General features: G+C 31.3%; 1 protein-coding gene across 50 annotated transcripts in view; it reads right to left on the bottom strand.

The window, feature by feature from the left end:
- Nucleotides 1-23,961, bottom strand: part of RIMS2 (regulating synaptic membrane exocytosis 2) — a 605,364-nt gene that overhangs the window by 248,678 nt on the left and 332,725 nt on the right. For 29 of the 50 annotated variants that reach the window (XM_033125943.1, XM_033125918.1, XM_033125937.1 and 26 more), the window contains 6 exons: nucleotides 23,408-23,531; nucleotides 21,038-21,084; nucleotides 17,410-17,522; nucleotides 7,686-7,816; nucleotides 3,105-3,276; nucleotides 2,059-2,212 (listed from right to left, as the gene is read on the bottom strand). In XM_033125943.1, the coding sequence (XP_032981834.1) occupies nucleotides 2,059-2,212; nucleotides 3,105-3,276; nucleotides 7,686-7,816; nucleotides 17,410-17,522; nucleotides 21,038-21,084; nucleotides 23,408-23,531 (741 nt within the window). Of the gene's footprint in view, nucleotides 1-2,058; nucleotides 2,213-3,104; nucleotides 3,277-7,685; nucleotides 7,817-11,496; nucleotides 11,545-17,409; nucleotides 17,523-21,037; nucleotides 21,085-23,407; nucleotides 23,532-23,961 lie in introns of all 50 variants that reach the window. The other 21 variants (XM_033125947.1, XM_033125957.1, XM_033125904.1 and 18 more) reach the window with 1 other exon arrangement.

Here is a 23,961-nt window from a genome sequence, read left to right as displayed (position 1 = left end):
CATGTTTTCAGGGGATGTCTTATTTTTTCATGTATAACAATCTACATTTATTCAAATACAGTCATGTCATCTTCTTCTAGAACATCGTCATAACGTACTAAATGCGCCTGTCTGGCTGATGATCTTAACTAGGGCTTATTTTCAGGGAAACACGATCCTATAAATTATGGTAACATTTTACATGTAAAACACCAAATCTAGCCATATGAATATGTTCAACTATTGAGAATTAATTTTATTAGAGGTTAGTTGGTAGTTAGTAACCAGATTGTCAAGGCACAACATGCAGCTATTATATTATCCATGGGTAAATTTAATATCGTTAATGATTAAGTAACAATAGAATCATTTTGAAGACAGAAAATATTAAAAGCTGAAAACTGATTAAATTCATGACATGAAAATCCATGATACATACAGTTAATTAGAAAGTGCTCTATTCTCATTGTTCCTCACATACACTATTCTTAATTAGCTAGGGAGGAAAAAATAATGGAAATTGTTGGTAAATTTAAGTTTCAGATATTCAGAGTTGTCAAACTCAATCTTGTTGCAATAAAAACAAAAGTAAATGGAAACAGGACAATCCTGTAGGAAAGGGTAATGGTGGCTAGCGTTAGTAGTCTATAACTTAAACCATAAAAATTAGTACATAATGAATTATATCAATAACTTTCCTATAGTAACCTATCATCCTACACTGTGTTTTAGAGAGAATCTTACTGAACATATTATAGTGGCCAGAAAGAGTCGACACTTTAAAATTAATACACTTAAAATTCATGGAAATATAATTATTAAATTATTACAACAAAGGATGTTGCAATGGCATTGCAAATAAGGATGGGTGTTTATTCTGTGGGGAGGCTGACAAAAGTGAGTGCTGTAGTACTAGTGATCAATTAATACCATCCAAGTGTAAAATACTATATCTAATGATAATACAATTCTAGTCATTAGTGAGAAAAATTTTAAAAAGAGGGAAGATAATTCTCTAGGATTTCCTGACTGAATACGCCACAGGACCAATCCTTTGCTCTAATTCTCTATTCATCTAATAGGGTTCTGAATATATAATTTAGTCCTGTATTCAGCAGGAAGGATGTGAACCATATAGACAACATTTATTATGTTGCCAAGTATACTTCCTATAATTGATAAATGTTATGGCCTTCATGCTTATAATTTACACTTCTGATATTTGGGTAATGTCAAGCAGTTCTCCATTACTTAACAAAAATGTTGCTAACCTGGAACATGCTGACTCCACAAAGATAAAATTATACCAAGAATAGTATCCAAAGTGCAAGCCCCCACCTCACCTTTCAATAATAGAATCATCAGGGGGATAAAAGGTTCAGTTGTAGAAGCAACGAGCTAACAGTTTTCAATTAGAAAACATTCTGAGTTTCCTTTAAGATTCTCTGGGTTAGTGTAATTCTATTTCATGGTTTGGACTATGTATTATTCAGGGTAAAATGCAAATAATGATACTAATAATAACAATAATAATATCAGTTCATTTTCCTGAGCTTAACTCTTATAACCACACTATAATATAGGCATTATTATTTCCATTTTCTAAATGAGAAAATAGAGAGGTGACCTACCTCATGTCATACTGGTCTTAAGTGAGAGAATCAAAATTTAAACTCTGGTTTGTCTGAACAATGCTCATGGTCATGGTTTCAAGCACTATGTAACACTTGCTATCTTACATACTCATAAAATACTTGGCATAATGAAGGTGGAAATCATAATTTCAAGTATTTACAGCTCCATCACTAAATGCTACTATATTATCTATTTCATTTCTTATTTAAGATTCTAAGAGCTAAAATTAAAACATGACTATGTTTCATTTGGGGTTATACTGTAAATAGTGAGTGCTGTGGGCGTAGCCTCATGTTAGTTTATCAAACAATTTAAAAGATTCTATAATAGCTATGAAAACACCAAGAGATACTTGTTAATACCCATAATGGCATCATCAAATTCTATGTCATATATAGCACTCAAGATAATTCAATAATGATATAAATTTTACTGAAAACTTACTTTGCAACCTCCGTGTTGGGCTCTCTCCATGGAGTTGTCGTCGTGGCATATATGGAGAAGGATGGGGAAGCGGCAAAGAAGAGACATCATGGGTCTGAAGTTTGTACCAATGCGGCTCATCATCTAATAATGCTGTTTCTAATTCAATTAAAATCTACAAAGTCAAGAGACAAAGAACTGTTATATACCAACAATACAAAAATTCTCTTAAATGGTCTCACAACTTATATAATAATGATAGTAGGAATATTGTTAGATCAAAAGGAATGTCATGTTGCAAAATATTTCATGTGTTTTGAAAATAACAAAAGATAAATATTTATAACTATTAATGATTTAATAGTTTTAAATATCTAAGACACTTATTTTGTGGACCCTTGACCACCCACTACATTAAGGATACTTAATTTGCTGTTACAGAAATAATACTTATTACTAAAAGTCTGTAATAATAACTAATATATGTACTCATATATCATATTATAATTTAAAAAGCATTTTCATTCATTAATTTTACCTTTACAAAAACTCTAAATGCGGAGAGAAAAACCAATCAGAAATGCTTAATGGGTATTTCAAATCATAGCATACGTTATCTTAATTTTCATTAAAATAACTACTAGTTTGGTCTTATTATTCAACTTGATAGATAAGGATATCAAGGCTGAAAAAGATTAAAAGAACTTTTCTAACTTTTCTAAGCTCACATCAGCTGGTAAGCGAAACAGTTGTAATATGAATCAAAGTCTGTCTCACTTAAAACTCTGTGTTCATGCTGCTAAGGATTCAAACATGACATGTGCAAACATGACAGTGTGCTTAGGCACTTGAGAATTGCTATATAATGATAATCACTATTTAGCAATGGGAGATAAAGAAGCAAAACAGCTAAGTTCATTCTTCCTAAATTTTCACTGGTTGTTTTCAAATTTACAGACACTGTATTCCAAATGTTTACACACACACACACACACACACACACACACACACACACGCACACACACGGATGACATGTATAGTCTAAGTTTTAAGATAATGTCAGATACCTCTCCTAAGAATTCACTTTCTTCCTCTCTAACTCGAGCTTGATCCCAAAGAGTAATCTCCAGCATTCGTTCCCGAAATTCTCTTCGGTGCACTGGAGAGTAAATGAAGGTTTGGTTCCACTTGGGTTCCAATGTTTTCTTTACAGTTTTAGTTCTTCTTTTGTTTTTATCACTATAAAAAAATGAGAATATATGAACTTATGTAAACCTTTTTTTAAGTTTTGCCATAAAAATTATTAGTGTAAAATTTCTCAGGAAAAAAGTGAAGTTTTGCCACAACTTAATCGTACATTATAAATATTATAATCTTTAAAATTACTATTAAAATCTATAAGGTGTATCATTTTCTTGCTTTATAATAGCAATATTTCAATAAATCTGAAATTTTTCGATGATAGATATTTAAAAGTTAATCTTTCTTAAAATCTAAATAAAACCAGACTATAGAATCTTATTTCTAAATTAAAAAAAACATATAGTGCCCTATTGGAAACCACCCAAATGCTAATAACCAATAACATTACATATACTATTCACCTAAACTACGGAAGTCTCATTGTACAAAAAATCTAGTAAATTGTGATGTTTACAACCTCACATCTCTGTAATTTAGCTAATGAGTAATTGTAATTATATTTTATCAAGTTACTTTCTTACATACAAGAAATATTACTTGCCTATTTGACATTTATCGGTTCTCTTAAAACATTATAAAATTATTTCTATGTGAGGTAGCCACTAAATGTGGGCTGGAAATGGAAGATTGCCATGATGATGAATGGGACTTCCACCTCAGAGGCTTCCATACTTTTGCTAATCGTATATGTCTATCAAGTGAATGTGTTCAGCTATGCATCCTACTATAGGCACATGTATTTATGAATTATATACATGGATTACTATACTGTTGGACTAATATATTGTATACATTGGTAAATATAAAAAATAGAAATTAAAGATAAAAATAAATAAAAATTCATATATTTCTTTTTTTTAAACTTTTACTTATTTTAAATGTGTTTTTCCAGGACCCATCAGCTCCAAGCCAAGTAGTTGTTTCAATCTAGTTGTGGAGGGTGCAGCTCACAGCGGCCCATGTGGGGAATTGAACCAGCAACCTTGTTGTTAAGAGCATCGCGCTCTGACCAACTGAGTTAACCGGCTGCCCCCTTCTCGGGATTGTCTTATACATCCCCTGGGAACATACATTCTTTATGGAGATCACAACTTTAGCTTATTAGGATTAATGGCTGAATAGAAATAAAGAAAATCATATAGGATAGAAATGCTAAGCTATCTAGACAGCCTATTTGAAGTAAGAAGTGGACAATGAACTCCAAGTGGAACTGTATTAACTGCTACAAATTTTCTCATCACAGCACAGTTCTAAGAATGCTGGGATATAGGAAGCAGAGAGATCTAAGAAAGGATTGAGTATCTCTGAATTGAGGTGGCTATGCAACTTCTCCCAGGTGAATATAGGGCTTAATGTTTAATATAGATTTGACTTAAATAAACAAGAACACATTGTTTCCAGAGCACATAAACTTAATGGGGCAGAAAGCCACCTTAAAACAATGTATCTTTATTAGTTTTTAAGGCCTTGGAAGGAAAATAACTTTGGAAACCCATGTAGGAGGTTTTGTTTCTATTCAAATTTATGGAAGTGTTATTTTTAACTAAATAATAGAAATAATAACAAGGACTACAATATGAGTTTTCTCCCTCCTTTCTTCTAAAATATTAACAAATGTTTTTAAGGATCTACTTATATTCCATCCATTAAAGAATGAATTATCAGACCTTGTCAAGAGATAAAGTTCCTTCCATGAAGGCTAGAGAGAAAGAATTAGGGAGCCTTGATGTCTAATTCTAGAATAGTTTATACCGCAATATGAAAGGCAATAGAAGAATAAGCCTTAACTTTCTCTTAAGGAGTGAAACAAGTTCTCAAAGAATGACTATTTTAGAAGGAATTTCTATACTGGGTGGGAGGAAGACCAGATAATCTCTGAAGTTTTTTGCAAACCCACCATATATGATTACAATTTAGTAAGGCAATTTATTGTGCACAGAAACACCAATCCATGAAAAGAACTTAAAAAATTATCTGCAGAAGTTAAAAAAAAAACACGAGTTTTATCTTTTCTAAAGTATAACTAAGGCCTTCTAAATAAGACCATGCAGTATGAGGCAAACACTGAGAAGTTGCTAAAAGCACTTAAAAAGGAAGATCAATAAGCATACTATACATATTTTTGAAATAGCAGCCTAGCAATAATAAATCATAGACCTCTGACAGCATCATTTAATTGTTGAAAATGCAGTTAATATTTTTTTAAAAGAAAATCTAACCTAAAGCTTTTTCCATTTATTTTTATGTTACCAGTGCTTTTGGTTTCCATTTAGTTTAACTTAGTAACAGAATGTAAAGACTTGATGTTTTAATTCAAAATGAAAGAAAATATACTTTGACTGGTAGTCAGCATTACTTCAAGATATAAAAAAGAATGCCCAGCTATTGTTTAGAGTACATAGTAATTTTATAGGAAACAATGTTTTGAATGGTGTAACTGACATACTGACATTCTAGAATAAATCTCTTCTATATAGCATCACTTGTCCCCTCAGAATTTATTATCAATAAAAAGGTATCAATTCTTTTCTATGTTTACATATTTAAGTAGTTTTTCTCCCAGAAAAATTGTCAAGAAAAATGAAATAATTCATACCAAACCATAAGTAGTGTTTTATTCACATGTAAAAACTTCTGCTAACAGCAAAAAAAAAAAAAAAAAAAAAAAAATTGAGACGATAATGTAGCTGTTCCTGAGTTAACCAGTGCATTATTTTCTCCATTAAAGATAAAACCCTGACACAACTCTATCAATAAATGACAAACTTGCCTAAATAATTCTCAAATTCCTGTTAATTGACAAAACTCAGCTGAAAAATAATCTTGGAAGTAAATGTTCAAATGTTTCTCATATTCTTTGGTGTTGAGAAAAGATAAAAATACTACATCTGGAATATTGAAAAGTGGTAAAGGGAACCTTCCCTTCCATTTTAGCTCTATCTGCTCAGAAAGTTGGATGGGGATATGGAAAGTAAAATAAAAATAAAAAAGTAGTCAATCAAGATCAAGAAATACATTCCATAATTTGAGAGACTTTATTACTTTATCATCATAAAAAGTATTTTTCTTTAAAGTTTTGATTAAGTAGAAACTTATGTGTTCCCTTCGATGGGAACGCGGCATTTTCTGCAGGTTTTAATGATAATATTCTAAGGATGTTTAGACTAGTAAATCATGTGTGCTCTAAAAGGCTAAGTGACTTAGTCTCCAGAATGGTAGGGTAATATGACTGTGACAACTGTCATCCAACTGAAGTTAAAGCTAGATTTAAGAGCTCCAGTTATGGATGTACTCTTCCTCCCTTGCAGTTCAAAGTATATCCCTGTCCAAAAGACAACCTAAGTTGTTAGAGAACAATCACCTTCAAACAAACTTTTCAAGATAAATTTATATAGCAAACAATTTCTAATTTAGATGTTGTGCCACTTTTACATGTTTTCTGAGAAATTTTTAACTTTCATTTCAAAATATATATCAAATAAAATTTAAGGCCTTTGTTAATTGTCTACTTTTTTCCTTTCATCTTTTTCTTTGCTGAAATTGTTCTTCAGATGATACTTCGGCACTCAAATCAACCTGGATGACTTTCAACTTAAAATAAGTAAATAAGGGTCCAAATGTGTATAAACATATTTAAAATCACATCTGTGCCCAGCCACTTCCAACCTGAGAACAAAATGACCAGACGTTGAAAACACCTTGCCCTGAACACCAGGGATGAAAAATAACTGTGGAAAGGGTAAATGGTGCCATTGCTTCTTTCTTTTTTCCAGATGCTTATTGAATAATCTCTTTTATTTTTTATGTGCCTGAAATTAAGAGTGATTAGATAATTTTTTATGTTATTTCTGCAATCTTAATTTCTCTATTTAAATCAGGGTAGAACAAAATTTATGTTGATTAGAAAGGACACAAAACAAGTTATACTTGAAGAAGCTAATTCTGGCCCAGTGTCAAATTTCCTTAATGATATAGGGTGATGATAGAAAAAAAAGAAAAAAAAACACTAATTAATTTTACAGATTTTAGAGAAATAATATCTTAGTAAGAGACGGTAAAAACTGTAGAGGAATATAAGTACCTTTTGGTACCACTTCCATATTTTTGCCTCTGTAGTTTGTGCTAAAAATACATTTGACTTAAAGAAGCATAATTTTTAATGATTTTTGATAAATGAAAATATACATTAAGAAATAATCCACATGACTTAAAATAAATATGCAATAAAATAACCTATATCGTAAGCATTTGATAAACTTCTAAAACAATCTCAAAGCATTTACTGTCACTATTTTGATTCCTAAGAATCATTATGATTATGTTATACTTCATAAGTGTCTGACTGGTATGATATATACAAATAAATGATACAGAATCGAAACACCTACTGCTATTACATTTCTTACTTAGTTTCAAGAACATTTACTTTTGTTTTATATCCCTACCTTCTGTCTGGAAGAAAGTAAATTTTAACATAAGGATTCCTTGGCCTCCCATCTTCCCTGGAAGGGAGATCCTTTGCTCCCAAAATTGTAACTATTAATTGATGACCAACCTTGTCAAACCATAGTTTTATCTGAAAAGCAAAAATATTCATTCATCAGCTCAAACATTTACTACCGTAACATATTTACATTCCCAATCTTTGCCCTATTTCCATACACTAATACTAGCACAGAATACAAATTTCACTTAATAAATTGTGCTTAGTTAAAATAAAAGGATATGCTTTAATAACTTCAATGAATACAGGGATTAATTCAAATATTTTGGTTTGGTAAATTACTTTGACTTTTGTTAAACTAATTTGTTTGCTTATTAACATGTACATAGTAATTATACTACCATAACTAACGACTTTGTATACAATGACTGCTGCATGTCTATCTTTATGCAAGAATCACTGTAGTTCATTTTGGCTCCCCTATACTAGTGAGTTCAGAATAAATGCTTGAAATGAATTGAACAGACAGTAACTTATTTATATGGCATTTATAGGGAATTTTTAAGTAAATGTTTCATGTTATTCCACAGTAAAAGACATTTCAAAGATTATAAGCAACAGGGAATTACTAGCAGCTTTAGTCAATAGAATCCTTAAGTTTGTATTTAAACTATAATAAATTCATTTTTAAAAATTTTTCTTATACAGATATAAAATCTCTTTTATTTGATATGCAAATGTATCACATCCTTAGAATAATAAGGATATCCTTTATAATTTGAGATGAGAAAAAGTGAATAATTTCCCTATGTCATAATTAGAGATGGAACTTCACATCCAGCTGCTGAATTCATTTGATTTAACAATTGTCACTTCCCACAGACATACCTCACACTCCCACACCTAGCTAGCTGATTCTACCATGTCAGGATCTATGATAATTGTAGCTCTGATCCACATTTTGGTTCAGAACTCAGCACTTCTCTGATTGTTATCTTGAAACTGAAATTAAATAGAAAATTTGGAATTTGGGGAAAAATTTTATTTATATAATATATATTTTTATGGTTTATATGATTTATGGTATATATATGTGTGTGTGTATATATATATATATATATGTTAATTTTTAAATTTTTCCTTAAATTTGAACGTATAATATTTGTAGCAGTTTAAAAATTTTAAATATACATCTCATGTCAGTGCTTCCACTCCTCTCCAAAGTGGACAGTCAGGTCTAGGCCAGGCTCTGGTATATATAAACATATTTATATATGTTATAAAAATTATAAGAAGAAATATCAAAATATTTAAAATTATAATTACTACTCTTTTTGTTGTGTTAAGTCTTTATGTTTAATGCTGGTATTATATTACTGTTGAGTCAAAAAAGCTTTCCTAATAGCACTGTTAAGTACAAATAGACTAAAACAGTGTTTCTTAAACTGTGGTTCACAAACCTCCTACATCAGTTTTATCTGGTTTATTTGTTTAGAAGCTACAAATTCCTGTGGCCCACTTCTCACCTCCTGTATCAGAATGGGGCCCAGGAATTATCATCTGAACAGTCTTTTCCAGGTGACTCCCCTGGGCATTAAAGTTTGAAAACCACTGCTTTAGTCTAGGGCAGGAGTGTCCAAACTTTTTTCAACGTTTTTTACCATGGGCCATATGCGGTAACATACACAAACAGCCGGGCCACTCCCTCGAGGTGAAGTACGTGCTGCCTCACCTGGTTTATTTAAGTAAACTAAATATATTTTTGGAATTTGCTGTGGGCCAATTAACAATGGATTGTGGGCCGCAGTTTTGACACCCCTGGCGAGGGGATCAACCTGAAAAAAAAGCCTCTAACATTTGAAATAAAAGTTTAAATATTTGCTTGCCTAACGATATTAAAACATAGATACAGATAAGAATAAGTGAAAAAAAGAGACTAAACTATTCTGGCAAAAGACATGAGGGGAAAACAAAATAAAAAATAAGGTAAGAAATACAAGAGTGTCTTGTATATGAGATGAAACAGAGATGTCAGATAGCATCATGTTTCCTCTAAAATGTGTGACCAAACCAGATTAATTTCTGATATTTCCTATTGTCTATAGAAATAAAAAAGCTTATGGCTTTAGTTTTTCATTATATTAAAACTCCTTCTCTGAGGATCATGACATGAATACTGAATACCTCAAAGAGAAAAACTGAAAGGCTAAAACTTTTGTCCAATAAACTTTAAACTTAAAAAAGAAACAATAATTATCATTATTAAACTAGGCTCATAATTATTAGAACAAGTTATTGATTTCAGTGAGCTTTTATTTTTTTTTTTGAGAGATTGGGACTAAGCACTTACCATCTTTTAAAATCATTTCAGCTAAACATTTCAGATATATATTTCAAATGTTTGATAAAGAGTATTCTTTTTAGATTTTCTTATGCCATGGAAAACCAAAAATATCACTTATTAATAATATTAATTTCTTATACAAACAGATAGGCATATGATTTTCATATATCATAATACTTAACAGTTTATTAAATTACACTTTACAAACATATAATTGTTAATATATATAAGATAGGCACATTTTAATTTTACCAACTTTTCCATCAAAATCGAACTTTTTAATAAACTGTCTTAAACTGGGGAGTTTGAGCAATAGCCTTAATTTTCATTCTATATTACAGGATTTGCATTGAAGTTTTTAACAGATATCCAGTTCACATTATCAAAACATTATCATTTTATTAGCTAGATTATTTTATCACATTTCTAAATTCTTTATCTGTGCTTTTTAAGTGAATGGATAATATATCCATTGATTTCCCAAAACATAACAAATGTATTTTCACAATTCTAGATATGACATATTTCTTATTTTGCCTCAATATCACTAATAAAAATCTTGATATCATTTTAACTGTTTTAACATAATTATTATTCCAGCTTTACCTTGAAACCATTTTTAAATTTCCTAAGCAGAACCTGAACAGCATAAGTAGTAAATATTTTACATTGTATAATATCAATTAGAACAATTTTAATTTTTAAAATTTAAACTAAAGTAGTATTATTCAAAACCAACAATGACAAAAAAACATGCAGCAAAGCAAGGAAAGCATAATACTATTGTAAAATAAAAAACTATATTGACATTACTTTACCATATAGAGGTTTCCTAATGAAAAGAGGCAAACAATTTGTACCCAAGTAGTACAAGTATAGAAAATTAAATGGTATTACAATTACAAAACGTAAATAAAATAAACTCACCATATTTTATTTGGATTGTGATTGTGTTCTTTGAAAATAATACACTGCCCAAAAGTGGAACTTTAATAGAATATGCATAAAATTGATGTTTTAGATAAGGTACAAATTTATTTGCCAATCTCCTCACGAGTTATTGGTTGGAAAATGCAAGAGAATGTAGATGTTAAGTGATATAATGACTGATTTAAAGAGACAGCAGCCTTGTGCAATAAAGAAAAAATATCAAAAGTATAAAATTAGCTACCGATTTCAATGTTACATATATAAGTAGAATATATATTAATTGCAACTCTGAAATCTATGAGTTTTAGTCTTCAGTTCATCATATAAAATCACTAACCAAGATTGTCTCTTTAAATTTTTATTGTATTTCAATCCCCATGCATAGTATTTCAAGCTGGCTTATAAAATGATTTGAAAGTCAATAATATGGCTTGGAGCAACATACCAAAAAAAGTTTTCCTACTACGCATTTTCCAGAAACATACAAATAAGGGTTAAAACACAACTTTAGTTTCTATCAGGCAGACAAGGCCTTTACCTGAACCCTAGGAACAAAAGGCGTTGTTCTTCTACTAAGGCTTTGGCTCTGGTAAGCAAAATTAAAGAAAAAAGCAATAAAACAAAACCAAAAGGACAACACGCTGGAACTCAAACCAAAAGTAAAAACAAACACATACAACTGTCCCTTAAATATAACTTTTCCATGACAATATGCATCTAAATTAAGTACTTCAATGTAATGAATAAAGTAATTTTGTCAAAATGTTAACATATATAAAAACTATATAAAATCTCAGAATTTTTCAATGCAATCAACATAACAGGAATTAAGAATGAATGTAAAATAACACATTCAGGCTCGTATGTTCTGAACGAATGAGTGTAAACATAACCCAAGAGCCATGAAATTTAAGGTTTCACCCTTAAACACGCTATACAGAAAAAAAAAAATCACAGTCCAAAAAGAAGTTAGATGAAAATGCATTATAAATTATTAGTGAAAAGACATCTGTAGAAGTAATCGTGTGACTTCTCCAAAATGATACGTCTAACAGAAATCTAAAAAGCATTAATTAAATTGACTTTAGCATTTCTTGAAAGAATAAACACATTAAGATAAAAGTATGCCGAAATGACTGCATTAATTAGTTAATTCATACTTTAAGAAACTATACTAGATTCTAGTATTTCAACACCATTCTGACAGTTATTTTGTAGCCCATGTGATACCACTGTTTATTGCTAATCATACCTATTAATGAAAATATCTTGTTTCCTTTTATTTATACAGTTCTTTATATTTTTCAAGACTTAAATGACAGTTTATTGCTGCCAACAACACTAAAGGGTAGTTACCATTATCTCCAATTTGTGGATGAAGAAACAGAAACCAAAAAAACCAAAAAATTAGAAGCTCACACAAAAAGTAAGATAGTATAGAGGTATAGTTTTGATTAGATCACTATTTCATAGTCTTAGAGTTAAAATCAAAATTTCTTTTCTCTTCTGACTTACTTTGTTTTCATTTAAAACAGTTTCCGAAAGACACCACAATAATCAGAATGTTGTGCCTTTATTAAGGCATGTCAACAGTTAAATCAGGAACAAAATCAGATCTCTCTCTCTCTGGATTTGGGAATGGATTACAAGGCATTTAATTTTGCTTCTTTCACCAAAATTCCGTTCTGTTCCTCATGGATGTCTGTCTTGTCTAATTCAAAGAGTCATAAATATTAATGGCTTCAGACTTTTCCACTGATACATGGAAACAGTTAATAGCTACTAGGAGGACTGTTGCCCAATTCAACTATTGGGCAGGTACTTTTTAAGACATAAATCTAAGACCCAAAGGAAAGGAAAGCAGACCTTACAAGCAGGCTATCATTGAATCATATTAATCATCTTTCTTTCTCTCCAAAAACCATGGAAGTCTCAAATCTAAGCTGTCTTCCTTTTTGTGGAGACATTTCCAAAGGAAGAAAGAAATGTTTATATATGGAGTGTGTTACTGATATCTGCATAATCCTAGTTGGGTAATTCTCTAGCAAATGGGGAAAGGGTATGTGAAATTCATGCAGATTAGTCAGGCATGCTGAACGAAGACACTAACGAGGTACTCTATTTAGAAATACATTTTATTTTCCTTGCCCTCTCACTTGTTCTACCTGTTTTAAACCAAAAATATCAAGGTAATGCAAGTAAACATTACTTCAAAAAACAAAAGATTTACTTTAAAAGGAATAGTACTTTGAAATAAATTAATCCTTTACAGTAAGTATTTTCAATCTTTAAAGTGATCTCAAAAAAAGTAACTCAGATTTCTATAATCAATTGTCTAAATCTATGGCAATTTAAACCTAATCTTAATCCATGTTTATACATTAAGCTTGGCTATAAAAACGTATTTTTGTCTTATTAGATTTTTAATTGAGGTGAGATTCAAATAACATACAATAAACCATTTTAAAATGTACAATGCAGTGGCATTTAGTGTATTCACAATGCTGTGCAACCACCACCTCCCTCTAGTTTCAAAACTTTTTCATCACCCCAGAAGAATACCCTGTACCTATTAAATCATCACTCCCCATTCCCCCATCACCCCAATTCCTGGCAACTACTAAAATTTATTCTGTCTCTATGGATTCTGGATATTTCACATAGGAATGGTAAAGTACTATGTATCTCATTAAAATTTGTAATTAATATGACTTCATTTATTTTAGGCATGAAATATATGATATCTATAACAATTCTGCCTCATTCAAATGAATTTGAATTTGCACATCACAATTCATTTTGCATTTTTAATGTCACTCCCTACTATTGCATTACCATCTTTAGGACATTCCTTTTAAGCAATGCTTCTGGAATAATAAGGCTAAGATATAAAAAGATAAAAGCTCAAAGAAAAAAACTTTCATTTACAGAAAGTTTTTAAAAGGCTATAGAGTATCTAAGGTGTTACAAAGGATACATACCTACTGTTCAGTTACTTATTCCCTTTAAATGGACATATAAAATTGTATGTACAATATTTACAAACTCATCACTAAAAATAGAGTCAGAAAAATATTAAAACAAAGTAATTTAGGGAAACATTACAATCATGAAGTAAAATAGAATATAACTGCTAATAATAATCAGTGTATTCCTATAGAAAAGAATAATGAGCCATTTCTCATGTTTAAAAGAGTTGAAGGCTATATTTTATCTTAAGTCTCTATCAAAACAACTAGCCAAAGACTGCAAATTAATTTTAATTTATTGAGGAAATTATAAAAGTAATCCTCAGAAGAAGGAAACTATATTATAGAAGAACACAAATTTAAAAAAGAATCAAACTAAGGGAGTGCTGACACTGAAGAGATTAACGTATAGTCCAGGTGTCATAAACATGAGCTCATACTGATTTTCTCACCAAACACATTAATGGCACTTTCATAGTTATGCCATATAATAATCACAAGCAGCAGCACAATTCAAGCATGGAGAGGAAACACACTACATATATTTTTTTAAATCATCAACAGCTTTGAGCATGAAAGTTTAAACAAAAATTTCCATTACATGTATATTTTTCTATTTGAGAAAATCAGTCCATGAATTGACATAAATATATTAGGACAGTCAGCTCAGGTACTATACAAATTATCTTTGTTCTCAGGCATCGGCAATGTCATGATTTAGTAAATGAATTATGTGCCCGGGTAAAACCTGACCAAAATCAAAAATGCCCAAAGGTAAAGTAGAAGGATATAGAAATTGTAATGTTGCCTTGTAACTTCTCAGGGGTTTTTCTGAGGGGTGATATATGTGGACACACAGTTTCCCAACCTCTACATCATTAGATCAAATTAAAATTGTCCCCTGTTGGTAGTAATAGGATTAAATATAAAGGGAAATACTATGTCCAAAAGGGTATCTTGCTTATGTTTTTGTGCATGCAAAAAATGAATATAAAATTGTTTCATGAGGGTAAAATTCATGTCTATCTTGTTCACTGTTGTATTCCAGCTACTAGTATTATGGCTGAACTGGGGTCAGACTTTAACATATATTTCTTGAATAGATGATTGGAGCTTAATTTGATAAAAACTTTTTGGAGGAAAATTTTGGCAACAGATTTCAAGAATCATACCATTTTGTTTTCCTTCCATATTGTAATTTTACTTCTGAAAAGTTATCCCGACAAAATAATTTTGTCCTAACAAAATAATCAAGGTTTATTCTAAAGGATTTCCATGGCATCATTATTTATAATATAAATTAGAAACAAGCATGGTATCCTATAATAGCAAATTAAGTAAAAATGGAGTATTAAATAGCTATTAAAATCAGTTTAAAAGGAATTTTTAAAAGTTTAAAGGAAAAAGTGCACAATATATTAGTAAGTTTAAAAGCAGCCTTCAAAATAGTATACACAGATTTATTACAGTTTGTTTAAAAATTTATATGTATGTGAATCATTATATTTTAGTGGCAGGATTACAGGTGACTTTTATTTTTTATTTATTTATCAATACTTTCTAGATTTACCACAATAAATATCATTATACTTACAAACATTATCTTACTGGAACATACTCCTTCCAAGTCATAAGAAAATGATAAAATGGTACACATTTTAAATTACAATTGCATGGATTTAAACCAACATCATTTATAAATCTAAATACTATAAATTTGTACCATTATATATACATTTATAAGTAAAACTTTTAAGTTTACATTTTCCCCAAATATGTAACAGTGTAAACTTAATTTTGAACCATGAGGAAAAATTGTGGAATTTGAAATTTTTCTAAGCGCCTGCACTATGCTCCTCACCCTCCCCTCCTACTCCAATTTGTAACAGGGCCTTGGGATTTCAAACAGGATTAACAAATTGGTACTTACTTATCATGGGAGTACAAGTTCCAGTCCCTCCTCCCTCCACCAACTGAAGCCACCTACACATACACCCCCCTTGCCCACCCCCACACACTTACTTACATACTGACCCAGAGGATTATTTAAAGAGGAACTATTTGACTAGAGCCATAAAAACAAACAATCAAATAAAAAAGAAAAAAAAGAAAACCCAGCTACCATTTATTACCACTTTCTAAAATAGTGACAAAAAAATACATGTACATTTGTAACCATAAATGACACCTGTGCTGTCAATTTATGTAGAGAATAAGGAGAAAGATGCTACTTATGTGGAAAAACGAAAAAAGATCATTATCCTCAAATAAAAAGTTCATTCTGTCTATGAAAGAGAAAGGAAAAGAAAATAACAAAGAGAGGAAATTTATTTTAATAAGACATTTACAATCTCCAAACAGTATCTTGTTTCTTGCATACCTTTTGTAATTGTTGCCTTTGTGATCAAAATAGTCCCAGAACAGGCCTGTCTAGTGGCTTTTCCAATAAATTTTAATATGTTAATTTTGTTTATATTTCCTATATTTCCTTTTAATTAATGAAAATTCTTCAGTAAAAATAAAAACCTCTCCTCCCCCCAAAACATAAAGTAGATATGTTATAGGTGATTTAACAAAAAGTTTTTCTGTTGCTCTTACAATATCACCCCAATAACAGCTTAGTTTTTATTATAATTTTTATGCAAAATCTAGTGTCTGAATTTTGAGAACCTAACAGTTCTTAATAATCATAAAATTTCAAGTTTAGTAACTTTTCATCATTATTGTCAATATTAACCAGTGTTTCTAAAACATAACTGGATAAATTTTAACATTTTTAATGGCTTTAAAAGGGAATGAAAACTGAAGAAGTGAATATAAAGAGGGCTCAAATCTGCAAAGCTCTTCTAATATGGACATAAAACACATAACTGAATTTTAAACTTTCACTATAAAATGTTCAAATTAGGGATCACTTCATACGAAATCACCTGCTGTACTCAGTAATCTATTATATACTTACCCATTTACTTAGTTTTGTCTGTTGACAAAAACATCTCAAGTATTATATTTCAGAGCAATATTCATATCCCAATGATACTATGAAATTTTCCCCAAATTTCCTTATGGTTGAATATCAGGGAAGAATACATAAATATTTCCTTTTATCTTAAATATATCATCCTTGTATAGTACAGAATTTTTATTTCAAGTATATGATAGATTATAGTTATTTTACTGTATTGAGCAAAACTAATAACCTTAAATTTTGGAATAATAGCACTATGGTGAAAAGAATTTTAGACATCTTCTCAAATTCTAACTCTCAGTGAATTCCAGGATAGCTAACTCTAAGAAAAGAAGCATTATGGTAAATAATTAAAACTGAATTTCAATTAATTAAAATTACTAAGAATGAGAAAGTTGATGGTTAAAAGGACAAATACGTTCTAATAAAAAATTGGTTTACAAAAAACTAGCAACATATAATAAAAACACTACTTGATATTCCAAAAAGAGAAATTAATTTAGTGATTACATACTGAAAGTTGTCCAGATAAGAACTGTGGAACATCTCTCAACATGCCAGGACTCATGGGAGAGGTAACGGAAATAGAAGGACGATCCATTTTCTGAGATTCGAAAGAGCTAGAACCTAAAACGATAATTATACATAAAGAATAATAACAACGGCTCTTAATTAGCATTTAATAATCTTTACCTTCTATCTCTTAAAATTTCTAATGTTCACAGAATGTCACTATATAGACCATTTTCTTAGCCACAGTGTTCCAAGTACACTTAGAGGGTTTCACTGAAGCATAAATGAAACTTAGGGATTCTCTTAAGACCAAGGGTGTATAATTTTCTGTGCCAATTATAGTAGAGAGAGACCTCTACATCAGGACTTATTTATTTGTCTGTTATGTGTACTGAACTCATATTTACAATAACATATTAGGAAAATGTTTTAATGGAAACTTAGGTAGGAAATGCCAAAACCTAAATCAGTAAAGCAACTTGAAAATGATCTAAACTTGTAATGCTAAACATTAGAAACATAGAATGTTAATTATAAAATGTTTTCAGGAAGTGATTTCTTGTAACTATACCTGGAAGAACATAATGAATTACATGGGCATATCAGAAAAAGCAGAACCATGAGTACCCAGAAGTTACATGTATGAATTTATTTCTATGGAGGGGAAGAGACAAATTGGAAAGTGAAAAAAAAAAATGGGGTTAATGGGATACTGGGGGGATTAAGTGGCTGGACTTCTGGGTTACACATTTTCGTGCTAATAAAGTTCCCATCCATGCTAAGCTCTTAGGAGTGAAGTAATAAAAATTGCATTTGAGGAAGGTGACTTTACCATGTTTTTAAAATGTAGATTCAATTGAGTGAGATGGAAAACAGAGTCAAGTAGATTTAATAAAATGATAATAGGAAAGGTTGCAACAATGGAATAGAAAGAATTCAGGTGATATCATAAATGAGAAAAGGAGGACTTGGAAATGAATTAGATATGAGGTACAAAGAAAAGAGAGAGGGAAAACATTAAGATTTCAAGTCTTATAACCAGCTATGGGGTCAAGAAAGTCCCCTGTGTGTCTGTCTTGTTCTCTGCACAGGACCATGCTGACAATCCCTGGGATATGGAACACTGGAGAAGTCCTGTGTGTAAGGGAATGGGTGGGACAGTTAGTTTGAAACAGTGACCTTGTGACACCTCTGACACATCCAAGAGATGGAAAAGAAGGTAACTGACTATATGTATGGAACCAAGTATCGAGTAGACGTTGTTGTTGGAAATTAAACTGTAAAGTGTCTCCCTAATCAGAGGCACAAATGGATTGAATTCACCTCTGTAGAGAGTAGTGTAAAATGAAGGGGGGTACTGCAAGCCTTGGGATCAGAAGTAATGGGGATACTTTTTATAATATTTAGAAGTGGAAAGAATGTTGACTTTATAGTAAGAAATAAGCTCAGTGTTCTACATGTTAAGCTTCAAGAAACAGGAAGACACTTAACAGAACGTATCCTTTACACAATCAAGGATAAAGACACAATGATAGATCCTTTTGATAATATAAATTTAGGAGTTATATGGCAATAAAATTATATGAAGATAAGAATTTACTGAGGAACTGAAGGCAGGAGGTTAAGAATTGGGCTAAGGGAAACCTATACTTCAGCATTTAATGAATAAAGGACTAAATCTAATTTGAGAAGGACCCCTGCTCCTCAGGAACAATTTTGGAATTGTTCCACACTGCTTATTACACAATAGCTGAGTGAAGTAATATAAGTAAATAAAAATTTACCTACTTCTAAGGACTGTTGTAAAAACTAAGTGTGATGATGTACACACAACATCCAGCACAGTTCCAGGAACTCAGTAAGATGGGAGCAATGATGATGATAATATTATATGTAATAATTATTATTACCATTATATTAGTATTAATTTATTATAGCATAGCTTCATATGATTATGATACTATTTTGGCTGAAATAATTTAGAACCTAGCCAAAGGTACTAAATCAAATAGGTCAGATGAGCATATTTCAAAGAATAGAGCTATGCCATTCCAAAGGGATTTCACCTATCTGGTAAAGATTTTTAAAGAAGTTTATATTCATAATTGTAATATAAAATTAAAAATACCTCTATTTCAATATGATATTCTCAAGCATTGTGTGTTTAGAGAATCCAACCACTTCTTACTACCTTTATTGCTACCACCTCTAAGTTACCATCATCTCGTCACTAAAATACCAGAACAATCTTCTCACGGGTCTCTCTTCTTTCACCCTTGACTCCACTTAATCTATTTTCTTCCTTTGTTTTTTTTTTTTTTTAAATTAAATTTGATAGGGTGAAATGGTTAGTAAAGTTACATAGATTTCAGGTGTACAATTCTGTAATACATGACCTATATATCACATTGTGTGCTCACCACCCAGAGTCAGTTCTCCTTCCATCACCATTTACCTTCATCTACTACCCCTCCACCCCCCTTACCCTGTGATAACCACTAAAGTATTTTCTGTGTCTATGAGTTTTTGTTTCTTTATTTGTTTGTCTTGTTCCTTTGCACTTAATCTATTTTCAACAGAGTAGCCAGATTTGAAAACACAAGACTCTCCTCAAAACCATCCTATGAAAGTCTTGATTTCCCTCAGAGTAAAAGCCAGTGTCATTACGGTAGCTTATAAAGTCTGCAATTTAACTGCCCATTACTCTTCTATCCTCTTTCCTATTATTCTCCCCCTTTCTCACTCCGTTGCAGCCAAACTGGCCTCCTTGCCTTTCCTTAAATGCATCTTAGGCTTTTCTGCGTCAGAGACATTGCATGTCTGGTCCCTGTACCTGGAAAGCTTTCTCCAGGATAGCCACTCTTTCAAATCTTTGCTTAGATCCTTTCTTCCCCACGTGGTCTACCCTGATCTACTTATTTCAAATTGCAAGCCTCCTCTCTTCATTCACAATATCACTTATTCTACTGTCAATCAATAAAGAAACTTAGTTCGTTGGGAAAAAAATTCATTACTTTAACATCTGAAACAGCACTCAAACACAAATAATAAAACGTATTTATGTGTTTAACATTATTTAAAATAGACTTATTTAATATATCTATTGTTCCAGTACTACTCTGATGTTAAACAAGTATTATCTCATTTTCTAAAAATATAAATGAGAATATCTATGATTATTCTCTAAATTATCCCAAGCATTCCCCCCATTTACTGAGGAACAGGTTATTAAGTAGTAAATTTTAAAAATTAGGGAAGATTTGCTAGAAAGGAGAAGGAGTGATGGTGTGTCCTTATTGTGATGATGGTTTCACATGTATGTCAAAACTTATCTAACTGTACATTTTTAACATGTACAGTTTATTGTAATACACCTTAACAAAGCTGCCTAAAAATACATACTAGTTAAGACAGTATAGTTTAAAAAACTATCTTAAAGTATTATAGACTTTTGTACTTTTTCCAACAATGACACTAAATAACACTAAATTTTACATCTTTATATGATTATATACTTGGTAACAAGATTATTATATTTCTTATTTTGCATTAATAGATTAAATACTTCATTTGATCTATGATGAATGACATTATTAGTAACATTTTCTTTCAGCATAAATGAAACTTACTGGACTCCAGTTGTGCATGTGTGCTATCAGGTATTCTAGGTATATCTCTGAAATGATAGAAAAAGAAAATAAAAAATTGTTTCAACAATTAATGCTGCTGCTATTTTGATGATATCAACCTATAAATGGATAGTGCAAAACAAACAAAATTGTATATGAAGTAGAATTATATAAATAATGAAAAAACAATCTAATAATGAAAAAAACAATAGCAGTCCTCTATTGCTAATAAAAGTATTCTGGGCTAACTAACCCCAACTACTTAAAATTTATACACATTTATAGCAGATTTGTAAAAGCATATACTTTACTTTCTATGTGCCTCATTACACAATTGTCCATTCTAAAAAATTTCTGTATTTGACAAGTTTTATAGATATATTTTAATTGTATTCTACTCTTTATTTTTACTTGCTGTTGTTCTAAATCAGTAACATTAAAATATAAATAATATATAACCAAATCAAAAATTAAATTATTCAGATTGCGATTGAAATTTTTAAATGTAGTAATTCCACAGAGAAAAATGCAACTAGGTTTCTTACTGGGACTTACAAAATTACCTTGTAACTGTATTTACACCAAAAAAATATATAAAAATATTTAAGATATTAAACAAAAATATTTAAAGTATTTTTTAATACCAAGAAATATATTTGATAGTATACTAAGTTGATGCAGAGTAGTTTTACCAAAATACAAAACTTTGAAAAGACAAAATGAAAAATAGATACAATTTCATGTGCCAGATTATTACTTTTGAAAGGAACATTTCAAAAACTAAGCTACCAACATAAGTCATTTTCTACAGCATAAAAAGAGATCAAAATAATATAGTCCAATCATTTTCAAATGAATCAAAATTGGGCATTAGTATTATACAACAAAGAATAATTCCTATTGCCTCTATATTAGAATGCTCTTTCTTACCCTGAACATGCATTTAATAATTCACTGTCAGTTTATAATTTTTAATTGCTTTTTCTGGTTATAGGTGTATCTTTTACAATCACTTATAATATAAGCGTCTATATAGAAAATATTGTTGTGATAGTTAATGAGTAATTCTCAAAATAAGGTGCAAAGTATTTACTGCCAACTTTTCGAAATTGTCAATTTAATCTATAGGTAACAAATTATAAAAGCCAAAAAGTATTAGGCATTTGCTTATATTTTACCTCTTTCCTTAAAGATGTTATGTGTTTCCTTAAATTGTTTCTTGTATCTGGGAATAGCATACTCTTAGACCCTCTCTTTCCTATGTTGAAATCTCCTTTTTGAAAAAATTACGGAAAATTCATAGAATATAGTTGACGCTCATTTTTACAATGCAGAGGACCATAGTTCAAAAAACCTTCCTTTAAAAGTAATTGTTACTATAATCCTCTTCTACTAATATCGTTAGCCATCTATTAAGCTACTAAAATAATACAAATAACAGACACCTAAATCATTCCTCTTCCTGCATAATCTAGCATGATCAGATAAAGAGATATCATGATTTTTGGTGAGCTGTTTTTAGCAAAATAATAAAAATGTCCTCAAAATAATTTACTTTTATAAAGAATCAGACATTTTTGGATTGCACATTACAAATTGTTTAATAGTAGTCTACTGTTGCCACGCACCAGCCTACCCGTCTGTCGCCTTGTACCTGCCCCTAAAGAAAGGAGAGTCTGTGAGACAGATCCTTTCAGGGATTTTGCTTCACCTTTGTGCTTGCACCTTATGTCTCCCTGTGTGGCCCTAAAAAGATGGCTGGTCAGCCAATGACGAGTAAGAATCCCCACGGGGGGGGGGGGGGGGGGAGAAGGGGGGTGAAGGGAGGGACATCTCAAGCCAGGCGCAGTCCAGTGGGGACCAACAGGAGAACCCATAGGGTTCATAGAGGTGGGTGCAGCCCCCCTCCTTCCCTGGCCAAGGAAAGCCTCTGCCTCTGTGGCTGCATTCCTTCCTACAACCTGCAAGGGAAGAGATTCAACGGTGTGCTCTCCATCTAGTCATAGGCATCTAGGTTTTGTCCCTTGGGGAAGTACACACATCCTGACACTTATGGTTCAGCTGCCTGCAGGCAAGGGTGATTGACTTGAATCAGTTTCCTATTATGATGTATAGGATTCACAGATCTTGAGATTGACAAGCTTTATCTCCGTTACTTCCCCACCTAACTAATAAAAGCTAATGTGTAGGCCTGATTCAGGGCATCCAGCCCAGTTCTTGAGGCTGGGGGTCCCTTTGCCCTGCTTAAACTCTATTTCTGGCTACTGTCTTTTCTTAACCCTGCGCCGTCCTCCTCGCTCCCTACAACCCTCCTCGTACGGGATGCAACAGTCTACTCTATATATGTGAAAAGTACTCAAACCAACTTACCCAATAGGCCTTGAAACAACAAGCTCCACTTGTGGTTCAGGTTTGGATTCCAGAATGATGTTATATACTTCTTCAAATGTGGCTCCTTGCAATAGCCTCCCATTCCATTCCAACACTTCATCACCTATTGTGTGTGTCAGTAATAATAATCTTAGAAAGAAAATCTAATCCAATAAAAAGTACTCAGAACAAAACAATCTTAAGCTGCAATGAACTTGATAGAATAAAATCACCAGTATGGAATAAGAAACAAAATGCGCACAGCTCCAGTGGCATAAAATTTGATGACCAGGATGATTAGCGTATTTTACCCAAAAGAACAAGGGTCAGAAAACAAATTACATAAAAGTTAGCTCTGATTTTCTCAGTGGTGTACTGTCCATGAATAGTTAGTTGTTAGTTCTTTTTGAGGGGGGAGCTAAGTCAGGAGAGACCTGTCACTATCTTGGTGACGTCACTCCTGTCTCTGATTTCTTCATAGAAATTAATTCTAGAAACCTTTAAGATCAGTTGCCTCTTTGTAGATTTCATGACTCTGCATTCTAGGTTTTTCA

This window comes from Rhinolophus ferrumequinum, chromosome 14 (genome assembly GCF_004115265.2).
Source record: "Rhinolophus ferrumequinum isolate MPI-CBG mRhiFer1 chromosome 14, mRhiFer1_v1.p, whole genome shotgun sequence".
Lineage (NCBI taxonomy): Eukaryota > Metazoa > Chordata > Mammalia > Chiroptera > Rhinolophidae > Rhinolophus > Rhinolophus ferrumequinum.
The sequence above is the reverse complement of the archived record's forward strand: the minus strand, read 5'-3'. Positions and strand labels throughout refer to the sequence as shown.